Raw genomic sequence first — 23814 nt, forward strand, 5'->3', positions numbered from 1 at the left:
AGATAAAGATATTATTGTAGGAAATATAATGGGTATTACTGCTAGAGTTGGAACAGATTTGAAACGTTTTATATTTATTTCTTCAAAAAATGTGAAATTAATTAAAAGGCTGGAGTTAAAAAATTAAAAAAAAAAAATTAAATACAAAATTAAGCTTGATTTCAACACAGCATCATATTTCATTGTAACAATGTTTGCAAGGATGTGGTGTTAATGCATTATTTAACCAGTAAACTTTTGGATTTCAAAGCCTTTGGTACCATATATAATCACACAGATAAAATGCTGCCTAAGATGTACTGACAATACGAGACAAACTATGTGTATAAGACATACTGCCCTTGAGTTTACATGGTGAAGACAAAAAGAATTAGACATGCATAAAAATATTATTCCAAGTGAGCCAACTTTTATTTACGTCACTTGGATACTAACCCTTGGCTGTTGGTTCTAACCTGAAAAAGATGGACTTGTACCAAGCAGCCTTGAACTGGTTCAGGTTAGTTTGTTGGTGTTTTTTTTTTTCTTCGTTTATCTCTGCCCTTCTTGTCAGTGCAGTAGTGGGTTTGTAAGAGGAGTCTCCTCTGTGAGCCAATCTGCTCTCTTAAACAGAATGGGGCGGGCAAAACACAACTACGCACACACTTCCAGTCATCACACAAATTTAAACATAATACAGCTTGATGTATTTGACAATCTTGTAACACATATATGACTGATATGCGCTGTTAACTTGTTTTTTTTTAAACGCTATGGAACTCAGTGTTGCACTAATGAACCATTTTCACATATGGTGTGTGAAATATAGTGTAAAATAACATATCTGAGTTGATTTAAATGAACATTTTAAAACTGTTCTTATGTTGAAACTATCTTGACTAAGAAGAAAATATAACATAATAGTCAAATAGACCTTTTCATCTCTGTCCCTTTTGATATGAGGTAACATGTCCAGCAGGATGGGAGGAAGGTGCCCCTCGCTCAATCTGACTTGGTAAATAATTACACCCCTGGTAAATAAATGGTAATATGAACTACCCTTTGCACCGAACAGAAACCACAGAACCTCCCCAGACAGGGGCAGGGGCTATGACAGGTTATCATGATGCAAAAGCCATGCATTATTCCAGGATTTGACCACCTTATGGTTAGAAATAGCTTTGCAATACAGAGATAGCGAGCGCGTGGAATGTCAAATTTGATAAGAAAACGATAACACGTTCATCTCTGCGTCACGACACAACTAGTAAACATGTGACGCAACAGTGTCACTGATAATCAACAGATAAATTCTGTGTGATTTGTCAAATCCTGTCGTGTCGTAGACAACTTGCTGATGAACCACTCTTAACCTACACCAAGCTCTTTTATGTGTTAGCCAGGTTGCACAGTGAGTGGTCTTTATTTAAGTTCAGTTTGCAGCTGACTGGGGGGACATATTTTGTTTTGACTTTTCTTTGGTTTTTCAGGTGAAAAATGTTGCTATATTGGCCATTTCAAATTCAGCGAAAATGAAAATCGAATGAGAAGGTGGTCAAGGGTGCTTCCTTGGAAAATGGAGATCCACCAGGAATGCAATTGTAAGCACATAAACAGATATTAAATGGTCAGATGTTATTATGAAAATATAGAATAGTTCAAGTGTGAAGTGGAATTTTAAGTTCATTGAATTGAAACAAGTTATCAAGGATTTTTTTTCTCATTTGGAAAGGTAAACCCAGGTCACCATTCGTCCAAATAATAATAATTTCGTGCACTTTTTTTATGTGCTCAATGTAAGTATTCTATTCGGGTTTTGTTCAAATGTTACAAAGCCTGAATGTTTAATGATTGTAAGATGGAGAAATAAAAAGTGCCGAGTGTCACGTTGGTGCGTCTGAAGGCCTGTAGTGACCCATCACTGTCTCACTGCTGCATCATGGCCGGCTGCTGCTGATGCTGCTGCTGACGTCATCGCCGCCTCCCAGCATCCCTGCAGCCGCCATTTTCCTCCTCATTCAGACCAGCGCGATCAGACTAGCGGCGGGTCGCTGGTGCATCCAGCCGCCCCTCCCTCCCTCTGTTTCCCCACTCTCCTCCGGCTGACGCAGAGCCGAAAAGGACATCAGCTCTCCTTCCCACCGGCGGATTCTCCATGTATGGATGCGCCGAAAGACGAGTTTGACCAAAGACGGAGAGTCAAATTAAAAGACACCCTGCTGTGGAGTCTGGAGGAAGGATACTGATGCTCTGTCGAAAGGACACCTAGTGCTCCCTTTGCCGTCGAATATATCGAGGTTTTCTGAGGTAAGAGACTGTAAATAAAACTGACATTTTAATATCAATCCTTTTAAATGGACTGTAATCTAGCTGAGTGTGATGCTGAGGCCTGGTGGGTCCGTGTCCAGATGTAAATAGAGACGCTGCGTCAGTACCTTTGATATGTGACAAGCTCTTCTGTCGTCTGCGGGAACGTCACTTAGTCCACATATATTGTTTTATAAACGTAGCATTTGTTTCTCACTAACAATCATTGTGATTAAACGTCTGACGCAGCACCGTTTTTGCGTTGTTTACGCGGCCTGTTTTTTGAGGTGCGGCAGGCGAAGCAAGATGGAGACGCTGTGTTCGTGGTTCAGACGTGTAAACATTTGTGTGATAAAGCACTGGTATCGTGTCAGTATGTGGAATATGTGATTTACATATGCAATAATGTTTTGGTTTAAAAAACAACACATTATTATCTGATTAAATTTTAAGATTTAATTCGCTAGAAAGATGAACATACTCGTGATTCTACTTCCGATTTGCACTTCAGTAAAATTAATCAATATTAATATTAATAATAAATGTGGCTTTGAGATTTTTCTTTTTTTTTTTTCAAGTGACAGTATTTATGAAAGGGCAATAACGTTGCTGTGGAGAGTGATGAGCTATGACCACAATAGTCTGATAGTAATCCAGCTGGCACTTCAAGGTAACCATCTTCTTTTTTTCCTCAGTGTTCAAAATCATTTCATTCCATTTTCACAGGTATCCAGTGTGTGATAGCCACACCAATCTCTGCTTCTTCGTCTGTCTTTCACTTCCACCTGCAAGATGGCGGGGGCTTCAGTGAAAGTCGCTGTTAGGGTCAGACCGTTCAACTCCAGAGAGATTGGAAAGGAGAGCAAATGTATCATTCAGATGTCAGGCAACACCACGAGTAAGTTCAGAACAAGTTTTGCCATGCATCTGCGGGAATGTCACATATGATCCTGGATGTTTGTTTGAATTGAAAATGCTTTTTATTGGCCTTTGTTTTGATGCTCTTTCCACTTAAGTATTGTTTTCTCTACTTTTCTTCTGATCGTGAACATGCAAAAATTAAAAAATGAGAGCACAAATGACAAAGGCAAGATTGACATAGGCATGGCTCAGTCAAAGTAGAGCTGTCTACAAATGTGTTTCTGAAGAATTGATGCCGAATACATTTTTCAAGACTAGATTTCTTGTCTTAGGAAAGTTGTGGGAACAAGTAGAATTCATGGACTGTAGTTTGCAGGTTCCCAGCTTGACAAGAGTGCACCTCAGTGCTTTTGTATATACTATAGTTGAGTATATAAAAAATAAACTATACTATATATTAGCACTTTTTGTGTTTTAAAATGTAGGAAACAAAGTTGTTGAAATTCTTCATTTGATTTTGAGGCCAGTAGTAGTGCAGCAATGGAAAACAGAGAGAGAGAGCAAAGCATCCGACCAGCTATTTCAGGAAAACAAAAGCTTCAGTCAGGCATGTCGAACCCAGAGACCACCGTGCCTCACTTCTGTCAGAGATATCAAGGCCTCATTGTTCTATCTGAGCTCCCATTCTGCTGACGTGAGAAGTTGTGTTTGCTCAAATATTTAAAGATATACTTTGTCTTTTGGTGTTGCACTGTGCCTTGGATGTGAAAACTATTGAACATGAATGAAGTTTGGCAAGATGAGTGGAGTTAGAATGAGACAGTTAGACATCGATAACTGTTCCTCTTTGTAAATCAGAGACACAATAATGATAAAAGAAATGAATATTAAGTTGATTGATTGGAGTGTATCAAATTGTATTAAATTTTGTAATTCATAGGGTAATTGAGTTTGTGTAAACTTAACTTAAATGGTTTGCCATTTATTTTCACAATTAACTGCGTCTAACTGTGATATTTTGTCATTTTCTCTTGAAGCAATTCTCAATCCCAAGCAACCCAAAGAAAACAAAAGTTTCAATTTTGACTTTTCGTACTGGTCACACACTACGGTAGGACTGATGAAAATATATTGTCTTGGCTTCTTTACATTCTTTCACAGTGAGTAAGTTTAATTATTCTCTGCCAAACTCTGTCCGCAGCCTGAGGACATCAACTATGCGTCCCAGATGCAGGTCTATAAGGACATCGGCGAGGAGATGCTGCTTCACGCTTTCGAGGGCTACAACGTTTGCATTTTTGCTTACGGGCAGACAGGAGCTGGCAAAAGCTACACCATGATGGGACGGCAAGAGCAGGACCAGCAGGGGATCATACCTTTGGTAATAATCTTAACCAAAGTTCCACAACCAAATAACAATCTGCACTTTCTGTGATCAAATCATGTTGACTCGTTCATTATCATATTTTCAATGACAGCGACTTAAGGCCACTCAGAAAATGTATATTTTTATTGGCGTCTACTGTGTAACTACAAGATCCCGACTGGCCATAAACATTCAGGATCATCAGGGTAAACACACAATCATCAGCCATCATCTGGGTTGTAAATATATGTGTAACCCACAGCAGATAAATGATCTACATAGTTATCTATCAGCCTCTCACAGAAGTGCCCTCTTTTCTATTGGAATTAGTGATATGAAACCATTGGTGTATGTGGGTGTTTTTGTAAATGTATAAAACCTCCAGCTCAGGACACCACTGGTGTCCCATAATTTTTCCAGGTGTAGATAAACGTGCTATTTTCTGAACGACAGAAAACACATTTAAATGCCAGGTGTTATTTGTTTAATCCAATCAAAGTAATTCGGATTATTTGTTTTCCAGCTGTGCGAAGACCTTTTCACCAAGATCAATGACAGCAATAATGACAACAGCAAGTCTTACTCCGTGGAGGTAATTATTGTTTTATTACATTCACTGCGTTCACCAGCTGATGCATGATTTCTAACAGATTAACCTGTCCCATATGCGTCTCATCAGTTTTGCTCTGCAATAAAACATTGTTCACGCAGAGTGCACTTTACGGGGCGCCGTAAAGTAATCCAACATCATGTGGAATACTGCAGTGCATTATTTGTATAGATTAGATATAATGTATTTCTCCCACAGTAGTTTTCTGTCTTTATATTCGCATATGTTATATTCGACGGCATCTACTGTATGTGACAGTCAAACAAGTCAAACTACTCTATTATTATTATTATTATACAAATAGATACATGTGCAACATTTTCTCTTTGCAGGTGAGTTACATGGAGATCTATTGCGAGCGTGTGCGTGATCTACTGAACCCCAAAAACAAAGGCAACCTGCGAGTCAGAGAGCATCCTCTGATGGGCCCCTACGTGGAAGATTTGTCCAAACTAGCAGTGACCTCATACAATGACATCCAGGATCTGATGGACTCGGGAAACAAAGCCAGGTAACCTTGGCCACCAACTCTTGAAGGCCTTCTCCATTACAGTTATATACGTAGTATCCAGGCTTTTGATTTTATGGCAGTAAAATTGTTGCCTTTGTAAGAAATGTATTGATGTGAACCAATATCTTCTTTGAAAATGGTGTTCTTTTTCTGGATAGGATAAATATTAGAGGAGTCAAAAGTGTTTAATTCATTTACTTAGGTGTTATTAACAATTTTGAAGATGATGATTTTTTTTTTATGTATTTGCCTAATATATAAGGCATTTTAAGAATGATTGACCAAAATCCAAAGTATGTCAAGGGAGCCATAATCCAGTGTAATTAAAAATAAAATAAAGATAATAATGAAGTTAAATGACTTTTGAAAAAGTCATTTTGACCTTTCTGACTTGTAATGTTTATCAGTGAAAAACATGCAAAACTCACTGATAATGAAGAAATGAAATGTGATAAAAGTTGTGACAATATGTTTAAGTTCATGATACTGAAAGAAAAAATAAAGCAGAGGAAACATTGGTTAGCATACTGATTGTCATTTTGAGGAACAGATGGTTCTTAAGAGTGAATGCTGCCATTTCACAGTTTATCAGAGGGCTCACAGCCTACAAGAGGGCTCGATGGTTAGAAAGAAAATGTTTCAGTTCAACACATCATCATGCAGTTTTTTTTGTCTTCAATCAGAACTGTTGCTGCTACCAACATGAATGAGACCAGCAGCCGCTCCCATGCTGTCTTCAACATCATCTTCACCCAGAAGAAACATGACATGGAGACCGACAACACATCTGAGAAGGTCCCAGCACAACTTTATCTTCCAGTCACCTCAGAAACCACAAAGATATTGTCTAAATTAGACCAGAACATCAACGGCAAAGGCGAGCAAGCCATTGAAGCTCATTCAGAAAAGCTTTTGTGGTATTCTGTGGCCACTCGGAGCAGCTCAGTGGAGAGGCAGTCAACCATGGCAGAGCAGAAATACTATTCTGTCTGCATCATAACAGCCACACATATTGGTAATAGTGGTTTGAAAAGCTGCATCATTATATTCATTCAGTATACTCTATTGACTGTTTTTGTTTCTTTTTGTTTCTTGTCTTTCTACGACTGCTTTGCTGTTGTTTTGATACCCTACACACATTTATTGTTCTCTTTCTCACCTATTACTGAGTGAAGATTTCTTTCTGGGCTCTTGTGCATTAGGTCAGTAAGATCAGCCTGGTAGATTTGGCTGGCAGTGAGAGAGCAGATTCAACAGGAGCTAAAGGAACCAGACTGAAGGTGAGGCTTATTTTCTTTGTCTTGGACAACTAAGATTTTACAACACGTGACCAATCCTCCACCTCTGTCTGCAGGAGGGAGCAAACATCAACAAGTCTCTGACTACTCTGGGAAAGGTCATCTCTGCTCTGGCTGAACTGGTAAGAGCTTTGCAATAAACATGATAAACCCAATTAAGATCTAAATATATTTATTATTTCACTTGACAGGATTCGGCTCCAAATAAGGTTAGTGGCAACCTCTGATGCACATCTAAATTTAAGTTGTTGGTGATTAATATTGAATGTGTTTTTGGTGTTTAACAGAACAAGAAAAAGAAGAAGGTGGAGAGCTTCATACCATACAGAGATTCTGTTCTGACCTGGTTGCTAAGGGAAAACTTAGGTGCCAACATCCAAATTTGGCTCTGTTGTAGTCATCTTCACTTAATTTTAACTCTATCTGAAATGTTTTTAGGAGGAAACTCTCGGACGGCGATGGTAGCGGCCCTTAGCCCCGCTGACATTAACTATGATGAAACTCTCAGCACACTTCGGTAAGACCATCACAGTGGATTTCCTCATCGTTGCTTTTCATGGAAGTCATGGAATCATTTGTTAACATAATTTAAATTTGGGGCTGCAGTCTTTAGCTCAACTATCTCCTCATCATTTAATATCCTGTGGACTCCGCCCCTGCAGTTATGCGGACCGTGCCAAACAGATTCGCTGTAACGCCGTCATCAACGAGGACCCCAACAACCGGCTGGTGCGTGAGCTGAAAGAAGAGGTGGCTCGTCTCAAAGACCTGCTGTACGCTCAGGGGCTGGGCGACATCATCGAGAGTGAGTATGAAAAAAAAAAGCAGCTTTCCTAAAGTCTAAAAGCTCAGGATGTTTCAGGCCAAAAAAGATTGAACTCTTCTCTCCTTTGTCCTGTCAGCATATCGCTGCAACAGTGCAGTCGTCGACAGTTTGAAATGTGTGTATGAACAAGCCTGCGCTTCGCAGCAAATTATCAAGCTGGCGTTCATAATCTTACAAAAAAATGGCAATTTAATTGAAACATCAAAGCATTTTTTACTTTGATGCAAAATCAAAGAAATACAAAGCAAATGCAAGAGAATTAGAGCGATCCAACTAAATGTGGACAACATTTTGTAGGTGTGAGTTTAATTGAGAATACAGTGTTTCACTTTCACTTTTGACTCAATTTGTGGTATTTTCTGTCGTGTATTTTTATTATCTTGAATTTGCTCTGTGTGACTTCTAGCCGCATCTCATCAAGAATCTGCACGGCTTTATTATGTTTACATCCCCCTTTATTTTGTATGTAGCTAGTGCTATAGCTATTTCACAGCATGATGCATTCAGTTTATGAGTGACCAATGGCGTATTGGCTGACAAGAGGGACATCTGCTCGAAGCAAACCCGTCTACGGGTTTTGATACTGATAGAGTAAATGTTGAAATATAAATTTAGATCACCTTAAATGTTCTATGATATTTTAGATGCAACTGTATGCAGAGGGAAACAGTAGGAATCAAAAAATACTCTCTGCTTTTTGGATCAATCATTTGACTCATCATTTTTGTACTCCCTCTTGTTACTCCCTCGTTTTGTTTCCTTGTACCTGTTTCTTAACTACCCGGCCTCCGCTCCTTCCTTCCGTCTGTCCTTCCCGTTCTCTCGCATCTCCTCCACACAACACCTCTCTCTGGCAGACCTGTGCGATTACAAGAACTTTGTGAATAATCGCCAGGCTGTCAGTCAAGGGAGTGATCTCTCCACAGTGTCAAACGCCATGACAGGAATGAGTCCCTCTCCCTCACTGTCGGCCCTCTCCAGTCGGGCCGGCTCCATTGCAAACCTCCATGATCGCATCTTCAGCCCCGCCAGTGAAGAGGCCATTGAACGGCTCAAGGTAAAAGACACGGAGCGATGAAAAAAAATCAGATGAATTACAGGGGTGGAACAACGTAACGGAAATGAAAGTCAGAGTTTTCAATGGTTTTTCTTTATATAGGAAACCGAGAAGATCATTGCGGAGCTCAATGAGACCTGGGAAGAGAAGCTACGACGTACTGAAGCTATTCGCATGGAGAGGTTGGCTAACTGTACACAGTTTTTTAGTGTAATAATAATGATGAGTCCATATAGACAGCTAACAATCTTTTCTGTTTCTATTGTATAGAGTGAAAAAACATATATTGCATATTCTATTATAATTGTTATTTATATAACTATTGACCTCTGTTTTTTTTGGGGGGGTTTTTCAGAGAAGCCCTGCTGGCCGAGATGGGTGTTGCAATGAGAGAAGATGGCGGTACTGTGGGTGTTTTCTCTCCCAAAAAGGTAGAGCCATTGTGGTTTTTAAATAGTAAATCTGTGACACTACAGTGAACGCATCAATCACAGATGTTCCTCATGATTTCACTCAGACTCCTCACTTGGTGAACCTGAATGAAGACCCTCTGATGTCTGAGTGTCTGCTCTACTACATTAAAGATGGGACTACTAAGTATGTTTTTTTTTCTTCGCTGATATTCAAGTCACATTTTCAATATTTGTATCTATTGTTTTTGCCACCAGGGTGGGACGTGAAGATGCAAAGACACGTCAGGACATTGTCCTAAGTGGCCATTTCATCAAAGATGAACACTGCACCTTTAGTAGCACCACAGGCCCACAAGGAGAAAGTAAGTATATTTTATAAGTAGTAAATGACTTGAATAAAGCCCTAAATATAATAATATAATAATATTGTGTTGCTTATTGACAGGTTGTGTTATCCTTGAGCCGTGTGAAGAAGCAGAGATGTATGTCAATGGAAAGAGAGTGACATCACCCATTGTACTGCGTTCTGGTAAGAGATGAGATGTTTTTGAATTTGTACTTCTCAAATTCACCTTAAAAACCGAAAAGTCTGCCGTCAAGAGACTTGGACTGAAAAGTTTCTTCTCCCAGGCAATCGCATCATCATGGGCAAGAGCCATGTATTCCGCTTCAATGACCCGGAGCAGGCTCGGCTCGAGCGTGAAAGGACGCCGTGCGCTGAGACTCCAGTGGAGCCGGTTGACTGGGCTTTTGCACAGCGGGAACTGCTGGAGAAGCAAGGAATTGACATGAAGCAGGAGATGGAACAGAGGTGAGAGAATATTTTAGTTTTAAGTTTTCTGGAAGAATATGATCCACTAAGGGCCGATAATGTAACAGCACACTGATGATGTTTTACTAACAATTTGTGCCTGTATCTTTCAGACTTCAGGAACTCGAGGATCAGTACCGCAAGGAACGAGAAGAGGCTAGTAACTTACTGGAACAACAGAGGCTGGTGAGTTACGAGTAACAAGATGTCATCTTGCCTGATTACTCTTGTAACCAGTATGAGAATAACTGATATCCACTGTCACTCAGGACTACGAGAGTAAATTGGAGGCGCTGCAGAAACAAGTGGATTCTCGCTACCTCGAGTCCCCTGAGGAGGAGGAGGAGCCTGAAGAAGAAGGTAGACTTTTGTACCTTTAAGCATCTTATTTACAATATTTTCAGTGTAGATGCCTCAAAATTAGATGGAATATTCCATGTCAAGAGGAATATTTGAAGAGTTTGTCTTCAATTTGTTGCTTCGCTTATTTTTGAGTAGTGTTTTATTGAAATGTGGTACTTCTCAGTGCCATGGACCAAGCGTGAGACAGAGCTGGCTCTGTGGGCTTTCCGAAAGTGGCGCTTCTACCAGTTCACCTCACTCCGTGATCTTCTGTGGGGCAACGCCATCTTCCTCAAAGAGGCCAATGCTATCAGTGTGGAGCTTAAGAAGAAGGTGAGAAAGGATAAGTGCACATTACTGTGTCACGAATCGCTTAGGTTTTTTTTCTCCTCTATCATTTATAATGAACTTTTAATCCGAATATGCACATATAATTTGGCTATAATTTTGTTGAACCAGATACATACAAACCCGCTGTTCCATTGCTGTCTTTGCTGAGACTCTGAAAATACTTAGTCCAATTCATTCCTTTCAACTTGACCACAGGTGCAGTTCCAGTTCGTCTTGCTGACTGACACGCTCTACTCACCGCTGCCTCCGGACCTGTTGCCCCCCAGTGTCGCCCAAGAGCGAGAGAGACGACCTTTCCCTCAAACAATCGTAGCGGTGGAAGTCCAGGACCAAAAGAATGGAGCTACGCATTACTGGACCCTGGAGAAGCTTAGGTACCATTAGCTTGTGAAGACTTTAAGGCTACGTTATTGGTAAATTAGGTTATTTTGGCTGTAACTCATAATTCTAAATTACATGTATTTGTGTTGGATATTTGCACCTGTAGGCAGAGACTGGACCTCATGAGAGAAATGTATGACCGAGCTGCGGAGCTGCCCAACAGTGCAGTAGAGGACTGCGACCATGCCCTTACAGGAGGTGACCCCTTTTACGACCGCTTCCCCTGGTTCCGTCTGGTGGGCAGGTCAGTCAACATCACACCAGCTACTGGTCCTCCCACTTCTAACAGCACAGCTCAGACGTTATTGTCTCTCCTTGTTAGAGCTTTTGTGTACCTAAGTAACTTGCTGTATCCGGTACCCCTGGTCCACCGTGTGGCTGTTGTCAGCGAGAAAGGGGAGGTGAAGGGATTTCTCAGGGTGGCTGTGCAGGCCATTTCAGGTACAGCCTGTTTATTCCGTACCCTACTTTATCAATTTATTTTTTATAGTGTGGTCTCTTCTGTGTGCAGCTGATGAGGAGGCTCCAGATTATGGCTCTGGAGTGAGGCAGTCAGGCACAGCCAAGATCTCATTTGAGGATAAACAATTTGAGAAGGTGAGTTGGAATATTTGTTGCTTTTTTGACTAACGTTAAGGTGCAATCCTTATTTGGTGCAAAAAAAGTTTCAGACCGAATCCTGCTCTGGTGGACTTTCCCACTCAAACACCTCCCAGGATGAGCTGCGGATCGTGGAGGGTGAGGGTCAAAATGTGGAGCTGGGGATCTCCGCAGATGAAGTCAATAACAACACATGTGAAGGTTAGTTGGACCATAACTTCAGCAGCTGACCGAAAGCAGGGAAGGGAAAATGCACAAGAATTACTAGGTTACATTTTGTGTTCTTCTCCTGCAGCTGCTCAGGAGCCTCCAGTTAGCCCAGTAAAGAGCTCCAGTTTGGGCCTAGATCTTCCTCTCGATCTCTCCTTGGAGAAAGCGTTGTCTCACCTGAAGATCGGCAGCACTTTCACTTTCAGAGTCACCGTCTTACAAGCTTCCAGCATCTCTGCTGAATATGCAGACATCTTCTGCCAGTTCAAGTGAGTCACAAGGGAGCTCTTTATTATACAGCTTTATTACACAAGTGGCACCACAGTTCTTTTTTCAAAATTCTAATTACAAGTATAATTAGAGCAAAGGTTTAACTTAGCGAAATGTTTTTGAAGTCAGTTTTTCAGTACTCTAATACATACCTTAATTTAAATTTCAAGTGGTTCAACAGTAGGAAATGCAAGGAGAGGGTTTAGGTGTCTCTCTTATTAGGTAAAATAAATATTTTTATATTTATTTCTCAGCTTCATTCACCGTCATGATGAAGCATTTTCCACTGAACCTCTGAAGAACACTGGCAGAGGACCGCCGCTGGGCTTCTACCACGTCCAGAATGTAAGAATATTTTCTCTGTCACAGATAAGTTTTGTTCTCAACTCTCCCAAATATTTCTTCTCTAGATCACGGTGGAGGTGACCAAGTCATTTGTGGAGTACATCAAGACTCAGCCCATTGTTTTTGAGGTGTTTGGTCACTATCAGAAACAGCCGTTCCCCCCTCTCTGCAAGGACTTGATCAGGTGAGGACAAACACGGATTGACACTCACACGCTGGTGTGTACTGGAGTTCATATTTTGTGGTTCTTGTTTTCAGCCCACTGAGACCCTCCAGAAGACAGTTTCCCAGAGTGATGCCCTTATCCAAACCAGGTGATTATGTTTGTACGAAAACGCCAACAAAACAAAGAGCTTCCCTTTGGCTCTGATCATGCTGTAAAACATATGATCGATCGATGCAGCAAATGATTCTCAAGCCATTTTCTTTCTGCTCCAGTGCCGGCTACCAAGCTCAGCACTCTGACCCGCACAACTGCCGGACCCTGTCACGCCAAATATGACCTCATGGTGTTCTTTGAGATTTGTGAGCTTGAAGCCAACGGAGAGTACGTTTTATTTTTTAAAAATCACCTGTACTGGTAATATCATTCGTTGTTTTAGGCCTATATGAATTTATGGTGTTTTTTCTGTTCTCAGCTACATCCCTGCTGTTGTTGACCACAGGGGTGGGATGCCCTGTCATGGCACCTTCCTCTTACATCAGGTGCAGTATTTTGGACACGGAACTGGTTGAACTTGTGACACGTTATACTTTAAATATTAGAGGTTACTTTTGTATGCCACTCAGATTTTATTGCAGTTTAATCCGCACGTATGCGTTTGCCGCAGGTAGAATCTTGAACTCAATCATGTAAAAGACAGTTTTATGGCTCTTGGCTCCACAGGGCATTCAGAGGAGGATCACTGTGACAATCGCTCATGAGACAGGAAATGATATTGAGTGGAAAGAGGTGAAGGAGCTCGTCATTGGTGAGTCAGGACGACATGCCAAAAACCTCAAGTCTGTGCTTTTGAAATGATCTTGATGGAGTCTTATCATGACCTGTCAGGGCGCATACGAAACACCCCAGAAGCTGACGAGACCATCATCGACCCGAACATCCTCTCACTCAACATCCTGTCATCTGGATATTTCTGGCCCAAACACGATGACAAGTACGAACTGTGGCTGATCGTTTTTTTTTTACTTGTACCGAATCATGCTGCTCCACGTTTTGCTTTGCACCTGTGCTTTATTTTCTTTGTGCAAACATTCTGATTTTCAGAACTTTGAACCGATCAAAACTCATTTCCTCTTTCTCTCTGTTCCTCCTCATTTATGCCAGCGTCTCTTTGGGAGTTGATCATAGGTATAATGACAATCATTTTGATCGTCTTTGCCGTTCGTGCCAACCATGTGCTTGCTGCTTGTTTTCACCTAAGATGTTAGAGGAGTGTTTAAGGCTTTATTTCATCTCCAGAACCTTCTATCGGTTTGAGGCAGCCTGGGACAGCTCCATGCACAACTCCCTGCTCCTGAACAGAGTTACTCCCTACGGAGAGAAGATCTACATCACCCTCTCTGCTTATCTAGAGGTAGTGGACTTCACTTCTTTTCACCGTATAACCAGCCTTCACCTGCTACATTTCTAAGATGGTGATTGTTTATAAAGTAAAACATACAAAATTTCACAACTTGAAAAAGATAGATTCGCTTGGTGTTCGAATTGAAAAGGCGGAGAGACTGTTTTCTTGACCTTAAAGACCACAGTTGTGTTTAATTCATGAGTAGTTGAGTGAAATAAAACTAGCTTTTACCAAAATTCATAAATATATTTGTCCTTCTCACGACTTACAAGACAAAAAGTTAAAAACCTACTGTTAAAGCAGTAGCTTTTAGATCCTGCATCCATTCTATAATGATATTTTTTTTTATTTATTTGCTTCAGATGGAGAACTGCACTCAACCTACTGTCATCACCAAAGATTTCTGCATGGTCTTCTACTCCCGCGACGCCAAGCTGCCGGCCTCTCGCTCCATCAGAAACCTCTTCAGCACCGGCTGCCTACGACCTTCTGAAAGGTGCAGATGAACATCAGACCTCCTAAGTGTCACTGCCGCTTCATTCTTCTCTCTCCTTCCTCCATCAGCAACCGTGTGACCGGAGTGTATGAGGTTACTCTCTGTCATGTAGCAGACAATGGAAGTCCAGGTCAGATAGACGCGGTTGCAGTATGAAAGCCTTGGTTTGAAACTTGAAAGCGCTGACTGTCCACTTTCCTCTGAAGGCATGCAGCGCCGTCGCAGGCGTGTTCTTGACACCTCAGTTGCTTACGTGAGAGGAGAAGAGAACCTGGCAGGATGGAGGCCTCGCAGTGACAGCCTGATTCTTGATCATCAGTGGGAGCTGGAGAAACTCAGCTTGCTGCAGGAGGTAGGTTTGAAAGTCACTCGCAAGTTTCTCCTAAACTTTGAAGCCTTACTTATTGGAACATAAGTTTGCTAACTGACAACTTAATCAACTGTTGTTTTTATACCTGTTTACACAAACAGAATATATATATATATATATATCTATCAAGAACAAATAATAATAATGACACTGAACAATTTCTAACTGTGATATTATGGATCTGGATCTTTGCATTTTAAAGGTGGAGAAGACCAGACACTATCTGCTGCTGAGGGAGAAGCTGGAAGCCACTCTACAGGCTGGACAGGAAGTGCTTTACAAGAACGCCGACTTCTGTGACTTTGCCAAGAGCCCGGTCTTGAGCCACAGTCCCAGCAGCAGCCCCATCCCCGGCAGCCCGAACCAGAGGCAGAGGGAGCTGGCTGCTAAGGTGACACCTCCTGGCTGTGCTCATTGAATGCTTCATTTGCAATCTTTCATTAGTTTTGTAACTCACTGCTCTGCTCTGCTCTGCTCTGTTCTGCAGTGTCTGCGTCTGCTGATGCACACCTTCAACAGGGAGTACAGCCAGGTGAGCAGCAGTGCCAGTGAGAGCAAGGTGAGCTCCAGCCCAGGTCTCCTAACCCCCGGCCCACTACTTCCCTCTCTGCAGACCTTTTTTTTTCTTTCAAACAGTTCATACCTTTATGGGCTGTATTTTGCTTTCTTATGAAAATCCATCTATCTATCTATCTATCTATCTATCTATCTATCTATCTATCTATCTATCTATCATCTATCTATCTATCTATCATCTATCTATCTATCTATCCATCTATCTATCTATCTATCTATCTATCCATCTATCTATCTATCTATCTATCTATCTATCTATCTATCTATCTATCTATCTATCTATCTATCTATCTATCTATCTATCTATCATCTATCTATCTATCTATCTATCTATCTATCTATCTATCTATCTATCTGTCTAGCTGTCTAACATGAGCATCTTCTGAATCCATCTTTGTAGGTCCTAGCTTCTTCCTCATAATCCCCCCCTGTCCTTAGTCATCCCTGAAGTTGATCCCACCGAACCTCCTCCTCACCTATTCACCAGCGAGGGGCTCTTAGACTTCTTTATTTGCTCTTGCATTATGTTGACAGAAATGATGCACTAGCTGATGGAGGTGTTTTCTTTAATGTGTGTCTGTGTTTGACCTTTTGTCTGTTTTGTCTGTACCTGCTTGTTATTTATGTGTTTTGGGGTCCAAAATGTTGTGAATGTGTTGTAGCTTTCTGAGATGTCTGCGTCCCTGATGAGAGAGTCCACCTCGTCTCTGAGCACGCTCACTCCGTCCTCCACCTGCCCCTCACTGGTAGAGGGACACTTTGACCTTCGGTGAGCCAATATATTCCATTCAGTTCTCTTAAGTCTTTAATTTTTAATCATGAAATAATAAGTCTTATTTTCTTGTATATGCATTAGAAATGTACATTTAAAAAAGGTTTTTAAAGACCGTAATACATCCCTAGTTGAGATGCAAGTTTCATCATTGTTTTCTTGTAGACTCACTGAACCCAGTTCTGGAGCCTCGACCCCAGATCTGGATCCGTTCAGCCCGGTGGACAGAAAGAAGGCACTGAGAGGATTCACCTTTGTTCCTGACATCCAGGAGATCCGAGTCAGGTCAGCTCTCTCTCGAGTCACAGTCGGTGCACTAGCCAGTAGATCTTTATTCTGTCACTTGAATGCCCTTGTAAATGAACACATGAAGTTCTCTCTTAACATTGGTAAATCCATCTGATAGCAGAGTCGTGTCCTGTTAAGGAAGGCAATGCTGGTGCTCCAATCTCACTGTGTTTTCATTGACAGTCCTATCGTGTCAAAGAAGGGATACCTTCACTTCCTGGAGCCCCACACCAGTGGCTGGGTGAAGCGCTACGTGGTGGTCCGCAGACCCTACGTCTACCTGTACCGCAGTGAGAGGGACAGTGTGGAGCGGGCGGTCATTAACCTGTCGTCCGCCAAGGTGGAATACAGTGAAGACAAGCAGACCTTACTGAGGGTACGCCGCCCATCACATGACTTTCACCCACTGTATCCACATCGATGTCACGACTGACTATAACCTCTGGCCTTCACAGACCCCCAACACATTTGCCGTCTGTACCGAGCACCGTGGGATCCTCCTGCAGGCCAACAATGACAAAGAGATGCACGACTGGCTGTATGCTTTTAACCCGCTGTTGGCTGGCACCATCAGGTAAACACTTGTCAGCTTCAGTGTCGTAAATTTCCTGGAGGGAGTCATCCCAAAGGGATCAATAAAGTCAAGTCTAAGTCTAAGTCTCTAAGTCTAAGTGTTCATCACGCAGCTGAAGCCATGGCCTCTAATGGACACTGTTTAATGCTGGTTGGATCTCAGAATTGTCACTTCATCTATAATGTCTGATATTAATCTCAGATTCTCCACCTTTATCTTAGAATTACACTTAAATCTCAGAGTTTTCGTTCAAAGCAACATTTGGTAGTTTATCAATATTTGTTTTTGGCGGCGCTTCTGGTGAAAGAGTGTAATTGCAGACTCGTAAACGGCTCTTGGGTCCATCTTCACAGGGTCAGAGACTTAAGAGAGAGAGTTCTTTTTTTCAGTGGCCGTCACTCACTCCTCACAAAAATATTGGACATCATTTCACCACCTCTCTTATTCTGGTCTCCACAGATCAAAACTGTCACGGAGAAAGTCGGCCCAGTCCATGCCGTCGGGCCAGACTCCTCAGAGGACCTGAGCTTTCGTAAGAAAAGTCAAACACCCTGAACAATCTAAAGTCTCCTCCTCCTCCTCCTCCATCAAACATTAACCATGTAAACCAAGTCATCCAAGAAACAGTGAAGTGCTGCTGTTCAACAGTCGAAGAAGGCCTCTGGCGCCCCCTGCAGTCGCTCCCAGCTCGTAGCTCATTTGCATGAAGATGAACTAACAATCCAACCTTCACGAGGACTCGTGTCTTTATTTAGGTGTAGCTGTGACCTGTGATGAATATAAGCAACATTTCTACGCAGTGAGCCGTCGCTTCTTCAGGCGTTTGTTCAAAACTAACCGGCTGTGGAGGAAGACGGCCTCACAGTAGCAGGAGGAAGCTGTCAGGGCAGTGTTTTTAGCTTGTTTATGAGAACATCGGTTTTGTGTTTGTTTTCATAGCCTTTCTTGCACGTCACCACAGTGAGTTGTCGTAGCTACTGTTACGTCTGAGCACTTTTAATGTCCATTTGTGTCGCACCTCTGACCTGCTCGGTTACATTTGCACTTTATGTCCATTCATTTTGGCTCGATTTTTACCAAAGCGTGTTTTAATTTTCACAGGACAAACATTGAAAAAAGTGGAGCTGCACATTGTTAGGAAGCGTTGTGGCTTGTTTTTTTACACTCCCCTCCCACGTCTGTCCTCGTGAGAGTCCAGTGTGACTCGAGAGTGGAGAGGGATTCGGCTAATGTTGCGAGCAAAATGGTTCAAATTCAGTTTCCAATGAGCGTAAACAATCCGTGTAAAATATAATTTTGAAAATTGCTAATTTAATGTGCAGCTCTTACATTATTTTTTAAATTTAAGTTTTACATATTAATTGTTCTTATTTAAGCTTTCATATTTACATTTGTACAGTTCCTGTGTGCACTTTTTTTCGTGGAGGCTTCTCATTGATGATCATTCAGTAGCCAGTTCTGGACCTGTCATGACTCCGTTCCCCATTTGACCGACCAGTGCCTCCATTTCTGTACCTCCCGTCGTTATCGCCTGCACATTTGTAAATGTAAAAAACGCTTTTGAAAAGTGGATCTTATTAGTTCGCCTTTAACTGCTCTGTGGTCTGATCCTTGGCTGTAAGTGTCTTTTATTCTCACTGTAGCTGCAGCGTACACACAAGAGGCTTTAGCTGTTCTGTCCAAGGTGACCCAGATATGTTTCTCAGATTTAGAGGGAGCTTTTCACAGAAGACGTGGTCTACCAGCCATTCAAGTCTGGAAGAATTTCAGAGTGTGTGCCACAGGCCAGACAACCTGCTGAGCACTGCTGGTTTTCTCCAGGGAGAAGTCTGATCCTAGGGGTGTGTTGTGGGTCACCTTAGAAGCTATATGCAGTCATCCCCGCTTTATTCAACATAGAATTTATTTAATACTTTCAAGCAGAGTAGTTTTTGTGTCCAAAATCATTTACTCACCTGCTTTATAGAGGCTTGTAAACACCAATTTATGAAGTGTCATTTTTAAAAAGTGAGTTAATGGAGATTGGCTTCTCCGGACCGTCAGCCCTCTGGATCGAAGCATGCGGGTCCACGTCTCCCTCAGCCTCCTCTCTCCTCGCCTTAGTGCTTGCTAACCGACTCCGGCTTGTAAATTATCGTCGTACTGGAAACCGTGGCTCCATCTTGTATATAAATGAAGTGTTTATTCTGACCCCACGGGTGATAAACTCCCCTCAACTGTCAACTGACCAGTCCTTATTTGTCGCCTCATAGCTCAACTGCTAATCTGAGATCGGCTTTGAACGTGAAACAGGCTCTGGATTGGCGATGAAGTGCTCTCCTTTATCTTGTTCTGGAGTCATCTCCCATGTGTGTGGACTCATAAACGTTGTCAAGAAAAAATGAGGATCAATAAATGAGTGTTGAAACTTAGACTGATGTCTCGCATTCATTGCTCCCGAGGAGGTCTGAGCTGTACACCACAGATCAAGGTGATGCAGCCAGAGTGACATTGAAGATTGTGTTATTGTAGTATCTGATTCAAAGATAGAATTGAAGATGTTCAGGCTTGTCTTCAAAGTAGTGATGGGTAGATGGTTTCATGAAACAGTGTCCTGGTTTTCAGAGGCCACCAGATGGCACTGTCTGCTGCAAAATGTTTGGACTTTAACCAGTAATTCAATGAAATCTCACATTTCTAAACAAAGAGCGCCATCTAGTGACCTCCAAGAATTAGGACAGTTTCCTGATGCCACGTCTACCCACTACTGCTTTAAAGTCTAATGCTTTTTGTACATGCAACTCCTAAAGATACATCACTGACAGTCCAACACAAATGAAATGATCAACAAGGAATTTATTTCAAAACCCATGTCTAAAACATGTACCAATTCTCTGTACATTCAAATACAAGATATAAATACATTTTCAAAAATAAATCCATTACTCCTGGCGACAGAAGTGAACGTGATTGAAACATTTTATTGACTAATAAACGGCATGCAAGAAAAGGAGTCGAAACCATTGGCGAGATAAAAGGTTATCGGAGTGCATTGAGCATCACGCTGCTGGTGGTGGGCTTGGCCAATCTCTCACTGGCCTTCTTCTTCACGGGGTCCATTTCGAAGCTCTTCCACAGACGGATGGTCTCATCTGCAGCCACCGTTGCGATGGTCGAGCTGTCTGGACTCATGGTCATGCTGAGAACTCGGTCTCCGTGTCCTGGTGAACATGAGGCAGCCAAATGAGTCCAGTTGAAAAAAAATAATAGAAATAAAGCAGCCGGAAGTTCAAAGAATCTTACCGCTGAGCTCAGCCACTCTGGTGAGAGATGGGTACCTCCAGATGGACACACTGTTGCAGGTGTAGCCATGCGCTGAAACCAGCTCTTTGTAGTTCGGCACGAAAACCAAGGAAGAGATCTGGGAAGCAGGGAATCAAACATGAGGCTTGTCATCGATCGCCAGTCCACAGGCAGCGCCCGTGCTCACCTGCGACTGCGTCTCCAATGAGGTGATGCAGGAGCCACTATTCACGTTCCAGATGCGAATGCGTCGGTCACTTGTGCCGCCACCAGATGCCAGTACATTGGGCTGCCATGGGCACCAGGCCAGAGCCTGGCATGCAAGACAGGATCGACATGAATATTGAGAACTTTTGAGGGGAAAAAAAAACACTGCAAGCCACCGACTTGACAGACTGATTTTACACTGATTTGATGACCTACTGTATATAATATCAAGTGTTTGCATTCACCATTATTCAATAACTTTAAATAATGTGAAAAACGTTTATTAAAAAAAAAGGCAAAATTTTCTTAATTAATTATTAAAACAAGACAAGTCGAAGATCCGAGAGAAACTGGTCCCACACGGCAGACAACTTGCGTTTCCCTTGGATCTGCCCCTTAGACCCACAAAGACAGTCACAAGGAACCGTGAGATTAGACCGTTTCAGCAGTCACATCTTCCTTATAAACACAGTTCGCCGTGTTTTTATAGAGTCGACACAGTCACGTGTTTGTCTTAAAGCGGCGCCGGCGCATCGCTGTTGCAGGACCCATCACCTGCAAGCAGACGCTGCTCACCTTGATCGCTCCTTGGTGGTCGTTCCAGCAGTGGACGGGCTGGGCGGCATTGGCCACGCTGCCCTCGTTGACCCGCGGCCAAACGCACACCAAGTTGTCGTTGCTGCCGCTGGCCAGATAGCGGCCATCCGGCGACCACTTCAGGCCACAGACTTCCTGTGCGTGGCCTGCCAAAGTCTGGATGTGATGGTTCGCCACCCGGACGTCATGGTGGTGAATGTGTCCCGATTTGGAGCCACTGAAACCAATGAGCGAACGTAAGCCTTCTGCTCAAGAGCACCGTGTTTGAACCAACGTGAGACAGTACCTGGACAGGATGTGGTCGTTCCAGCTGAGACTGCCAACTCTGCCCGTGTGGCCAGCGAGCAAGCGCAGGCGCTTCTGTTTCTCAACATCCCACAGCTACGGAGCAACTTCAGATCATCAGCTCAAAATATAAATAAAATAGTACAAATCCCAAGAGTTGCCCCCTACTTGAACTTTGGAGTCACTGGTTCCAACAGCCAGATAGTTGCCCTGTTTAGTCCAGGACACGGAGCAGATGTAGTCGGACTCCTCCTCCATCTGCATCAGGAGAGTGATGTCGCCTCGAGTGGCATCCCACAGGTACACGCTGTTGTTGAGCGCCACCGCCAGGACGTTCAGACTGCTCCAGTCCAGCAGGGTCAAATCTGGAAGGGAACATTTATTTTAATTTTGACAACCAAAGAAAGTAAACAAAAGGAACTTACAGAAATCGTTGCGCAGATCAGGAGCATCCAAGATTCTGTCGGGTGTGGGAGAGATGTATCTTGTCTTTTTCACAGAGGCTGGCGTCGTTGCCTGGTGGTAGAGGACTTTCAAGTTGTTTTGAAAACCTGTTGAATCATTCACTTGTTTAGACTTTCTTTCTCACTCCCTCACTCACCCCCTTTCTGAACCCACCTTCAGCCGCATTGAGAGGCCTCGAGCCAAAATGAAGGATCTTGGCATCTTCGACGTTGTAGCCGTTCAGCAACACCGACATGGCTTTTCGGTTCTCCTGCGATCACACACACGCGTCAGTCATTTCTCGGAGAAGTGTGGCTGCTGTTGACCTTCATGACACGTACTGCTGCGGCCCCGGCGTCATTAGCTTCAGCTGCGTCCTTCTGCTTGGTCAGCAGGAAGCTGGCCACCTCCATTTGTTGAGTGCTCCGAACTGGGATGAAGCGATCAGCGCCGATCTTACAGGGAGTCGGCTTCTTCGTTTTGCCTGAAAAAAGGAAGCGCCTCCAAACGTTGACTCACTATGACGGCGAGAAGCTAAAGGACTAACTCACCAGGTGTTTTGCTCGGCGTCTTTGAGGAGCTCAATGTGGCATTTCCCTGTTTTCCAGGCGACAGGCCGTTGGTGCTGGACTTCCTCTGCCATCTAGCCATGGGAGCGTTCTGGATGGGGACGTCGAGTTTCAGGACGCTGCGCATGTCGTTTTCAAAGCCAAACTGAGACATCTTTGCAAGATCTCCCAGTCACAGCTGTGGACAGGACCGAGCACGATGAGCGACTCCACAGCTGGAGACAATAAGCATTCAAGAGGCGAAACTGTGCGCGATCCACAAGTTAAACAACCACGTGCACGTCTCGCGCATTTAGACACTTAGCATTTAGTGTTCACTCGGAAGCAATGTGGTGAAGCCGCATAAACACCAAACGTTGACCACGCACGCCACTCGGTAACGCATGTTTCTACAACAATAGCATCGTACGCGACAACCTTTAAAATAGTTTTCTTTTCGACAGCAAACACGCACTGTCGACTTCACAAATATCGATCAACAATGTAAAAGAAATAAACGCGACCGCCACAATAATCACTTACTCAGCAAGCGGACCGACCTGTAGCCAACTCGGTTCTCATTGACTTTGTGTTTGAATGTGTTACGTATGGTTTAAATGGGAGAATGCTCTGTCCTGATTGGTCCATTTGATCCCAACCGTTGTCGCTGTGGTAACGCACGCATTAAGCCTTTCTGATTGGTGGAATTGTCTTACTCGCTTAAAAAAAGGACTGCTACGCAAAGAAAGGGCGCCCTCTATGGAACGAATCAGTTCAAGATCACGCCTTGTAGCTCTTCAGTAGTGATGTTCGACTCTACTGATTTCCTTTTCGATCCGATACTGAGTCATATTCAGGGTGATATATATATATATATATATATATATATATATATATATATATATATATATATATATATATATATATATATATATATATATATATATATATATATAAAATAGTTTAAGTTTGATTGAAAATAACACTATATTTGGTAGCTAAACTTCTGTTTTATACATCTTTTGTTGTACATTTTTCACCAAGGCTGTTTTACTGTCATTGGACTGTATAATTTAAAAGACCTACTTTAAATGGTGAACTACCATGGAATCTTTACATGAATTAATCGAGGCTAAAGTTAGGATGGGTGGGATTATTTCAGCGATACACATACTATTACTTCATTATTATTATATTATTATATTATTATTATTTATTACTGTACATTACCTGGATGTAGCCTGCCTGCCTGCCTATACATAATGGGAG

The 23814-nt window shown here is 42.5% G+C and overlaps 2 protein-coding genes across 7 annotated transcripts; one reads left to right on the plus strand and one right to left on the minus strand.

Moving 5' to 3' along the window:
- The first annotated feature begins 1975 nt into the window (after positions 1–1975).
- Positions 1976–19593, plus strand: kif1ab (kinesin family member 1Ab). 6 transcript variants are annotated; one of them, XM_053882426.1, is made up of 49 exons: positions 1976–2286; positions 3013–3184; positions 4185–4258; positions 4349–4528; positions 5037–5105; positions 5456–5634; positions 6318–6429; positions 6837–6914; positions 6989–7054; positions 7124–7141; positions 7220–7298; positions 7371–7449; positions 7595–7737; positions 7835–7873; positions 8616–8815; positions 8918–8997; positions 9171–9246; positions 9333–9412; positions 9484–9590; positions 9674–9757; positions 9859–10039; positions 10153–10225; positions 10309–10399; positions 10566–10714; positions 10928–11106; positions 11220–11357; positions 11436–11554; positions 11625–11710; positions 11779–11914; positions 12009–12192; positions 12448–12538; positions 12604–12722; positions 12797–12852; positions 12977–13085; positions 13177–13243; positions 13425–13509; positions 13590–13695; positions 13866–13889; positions 14001–14115; positions 14469–14602; positions 14671–14732; positions 14809–14954; positions 15175–15363; positions 15460–15531; positions 16211–16317; positions 16486–16605; positions 16792–16984; positions 17064–17182; positions 17642–19593. In XM_053882426.1, exons 2-49 carry the CDS (start codon positions 3079–3081, stop codon positions 17706–17708), a joined length of 5166 nt encoding a protein of 1721 aa, XP_053738401.1. In that variant the 5' UTR covers positions 1976–2286; positions 3013–3078; the 3' UTR covers positions 17709–19593. The 6 variants fall into 6 exon arrangements, with proteins under 6 accessions (XP_053738401.1, XP_053738398.1, XP_053738396.1 ...); XM_053882423.1 differs by having other exon boundaries at positions 8685–8815; XM_053882421.1 differs by lacking the exon at positions 7835–7873.
- A 441-nt stretch (positions 19594–20034) lies between these two features.
- On the minus strand, positions 20035–23268 carry cdc20 (cell division cycle 20 homolog). Its single transcript, XM_053883772.1, has 11 exons — positions 23089–23268; positions 22549–22744; positions 22339–22481; positions 22172–22268; positions 21979–22104; positions 21722–21918; positions 21555–21649; positions 21248–21485; positions 20652–20777; positions 20465–20582; positions 20035–20382 (listed from the first exon to the last, which is right to left on the minus strand). Exons 2-11 carry the CDS (start codon positions 22718–22720, stop codon positions 20201–20203), a joined length of 1494 nt encoding a protein of 497 aa, XP_053739747.1. The 5' UTR covers positions 22721–22744; positions 23089–23268; the 3' UTR covers positions 20035–20200.
- Positions 23269–23814: the final 546 nt, after the last annotated feature.

Source organism: Synchiropus splendidus, chromosome 13 (genome assembly GCF_027744825.2).
Source record: "Synchiropus splendidus isolate RoL2022-P1 chromosome 13, RoL_Sspl_1.0, whole genome shotgun sequence".
Classification (NCBI taxonomy): Eukaryota; Metazoa; Chordata; class Actinopteri; order Syngnathiformes; family Callionymidae; genus Synchiropus; species Synchiropus splendidus.

Coding starts and splice junctions, on each gene's coding strand:
- kif1ab (XM_053882426.1), top strand. CDS start 3,079: ATGGCGGGGGCTTCAGTGAAAGTCGCTGTTAGGGTCAGACCGTTCAAC. Junction 13,696..13,865: donor TGGCCCAAACACGATGACAA/GTACGAACTGTG, acceptor CATTTATGCCAG/CGTCTCTTTGGGAGTTGATC. Junction 16,985..17,063: donor ACAAGCAGACCTTACTGAGG/GTACGCCGCCCA, acceptor TGGCCTTCACAG/ACCCCCAACACATTTGCCGT.
- cdc20 (XM_053883772.1), bottom strand. CDS start 22,720: ATGTCTCAGTTTGGCTTTGAAAACGACATGCGCAGCGTCCTGAAACTC. Junction 22,269..22,338: donor ATGACGCCGGGGCCGCAGCA/GTACGTGTCATG, acceptor GTGTGATCGCAG/GAGAACCGAAAAGCCATGTC. Junction 21,650..21,721: donor CCAGTGACTCCAAAGTTCAA/GTAGGGGGCAAC, acceptor GTTGCTCCGTAG/CTGTGGGATGTTGAGAAACA.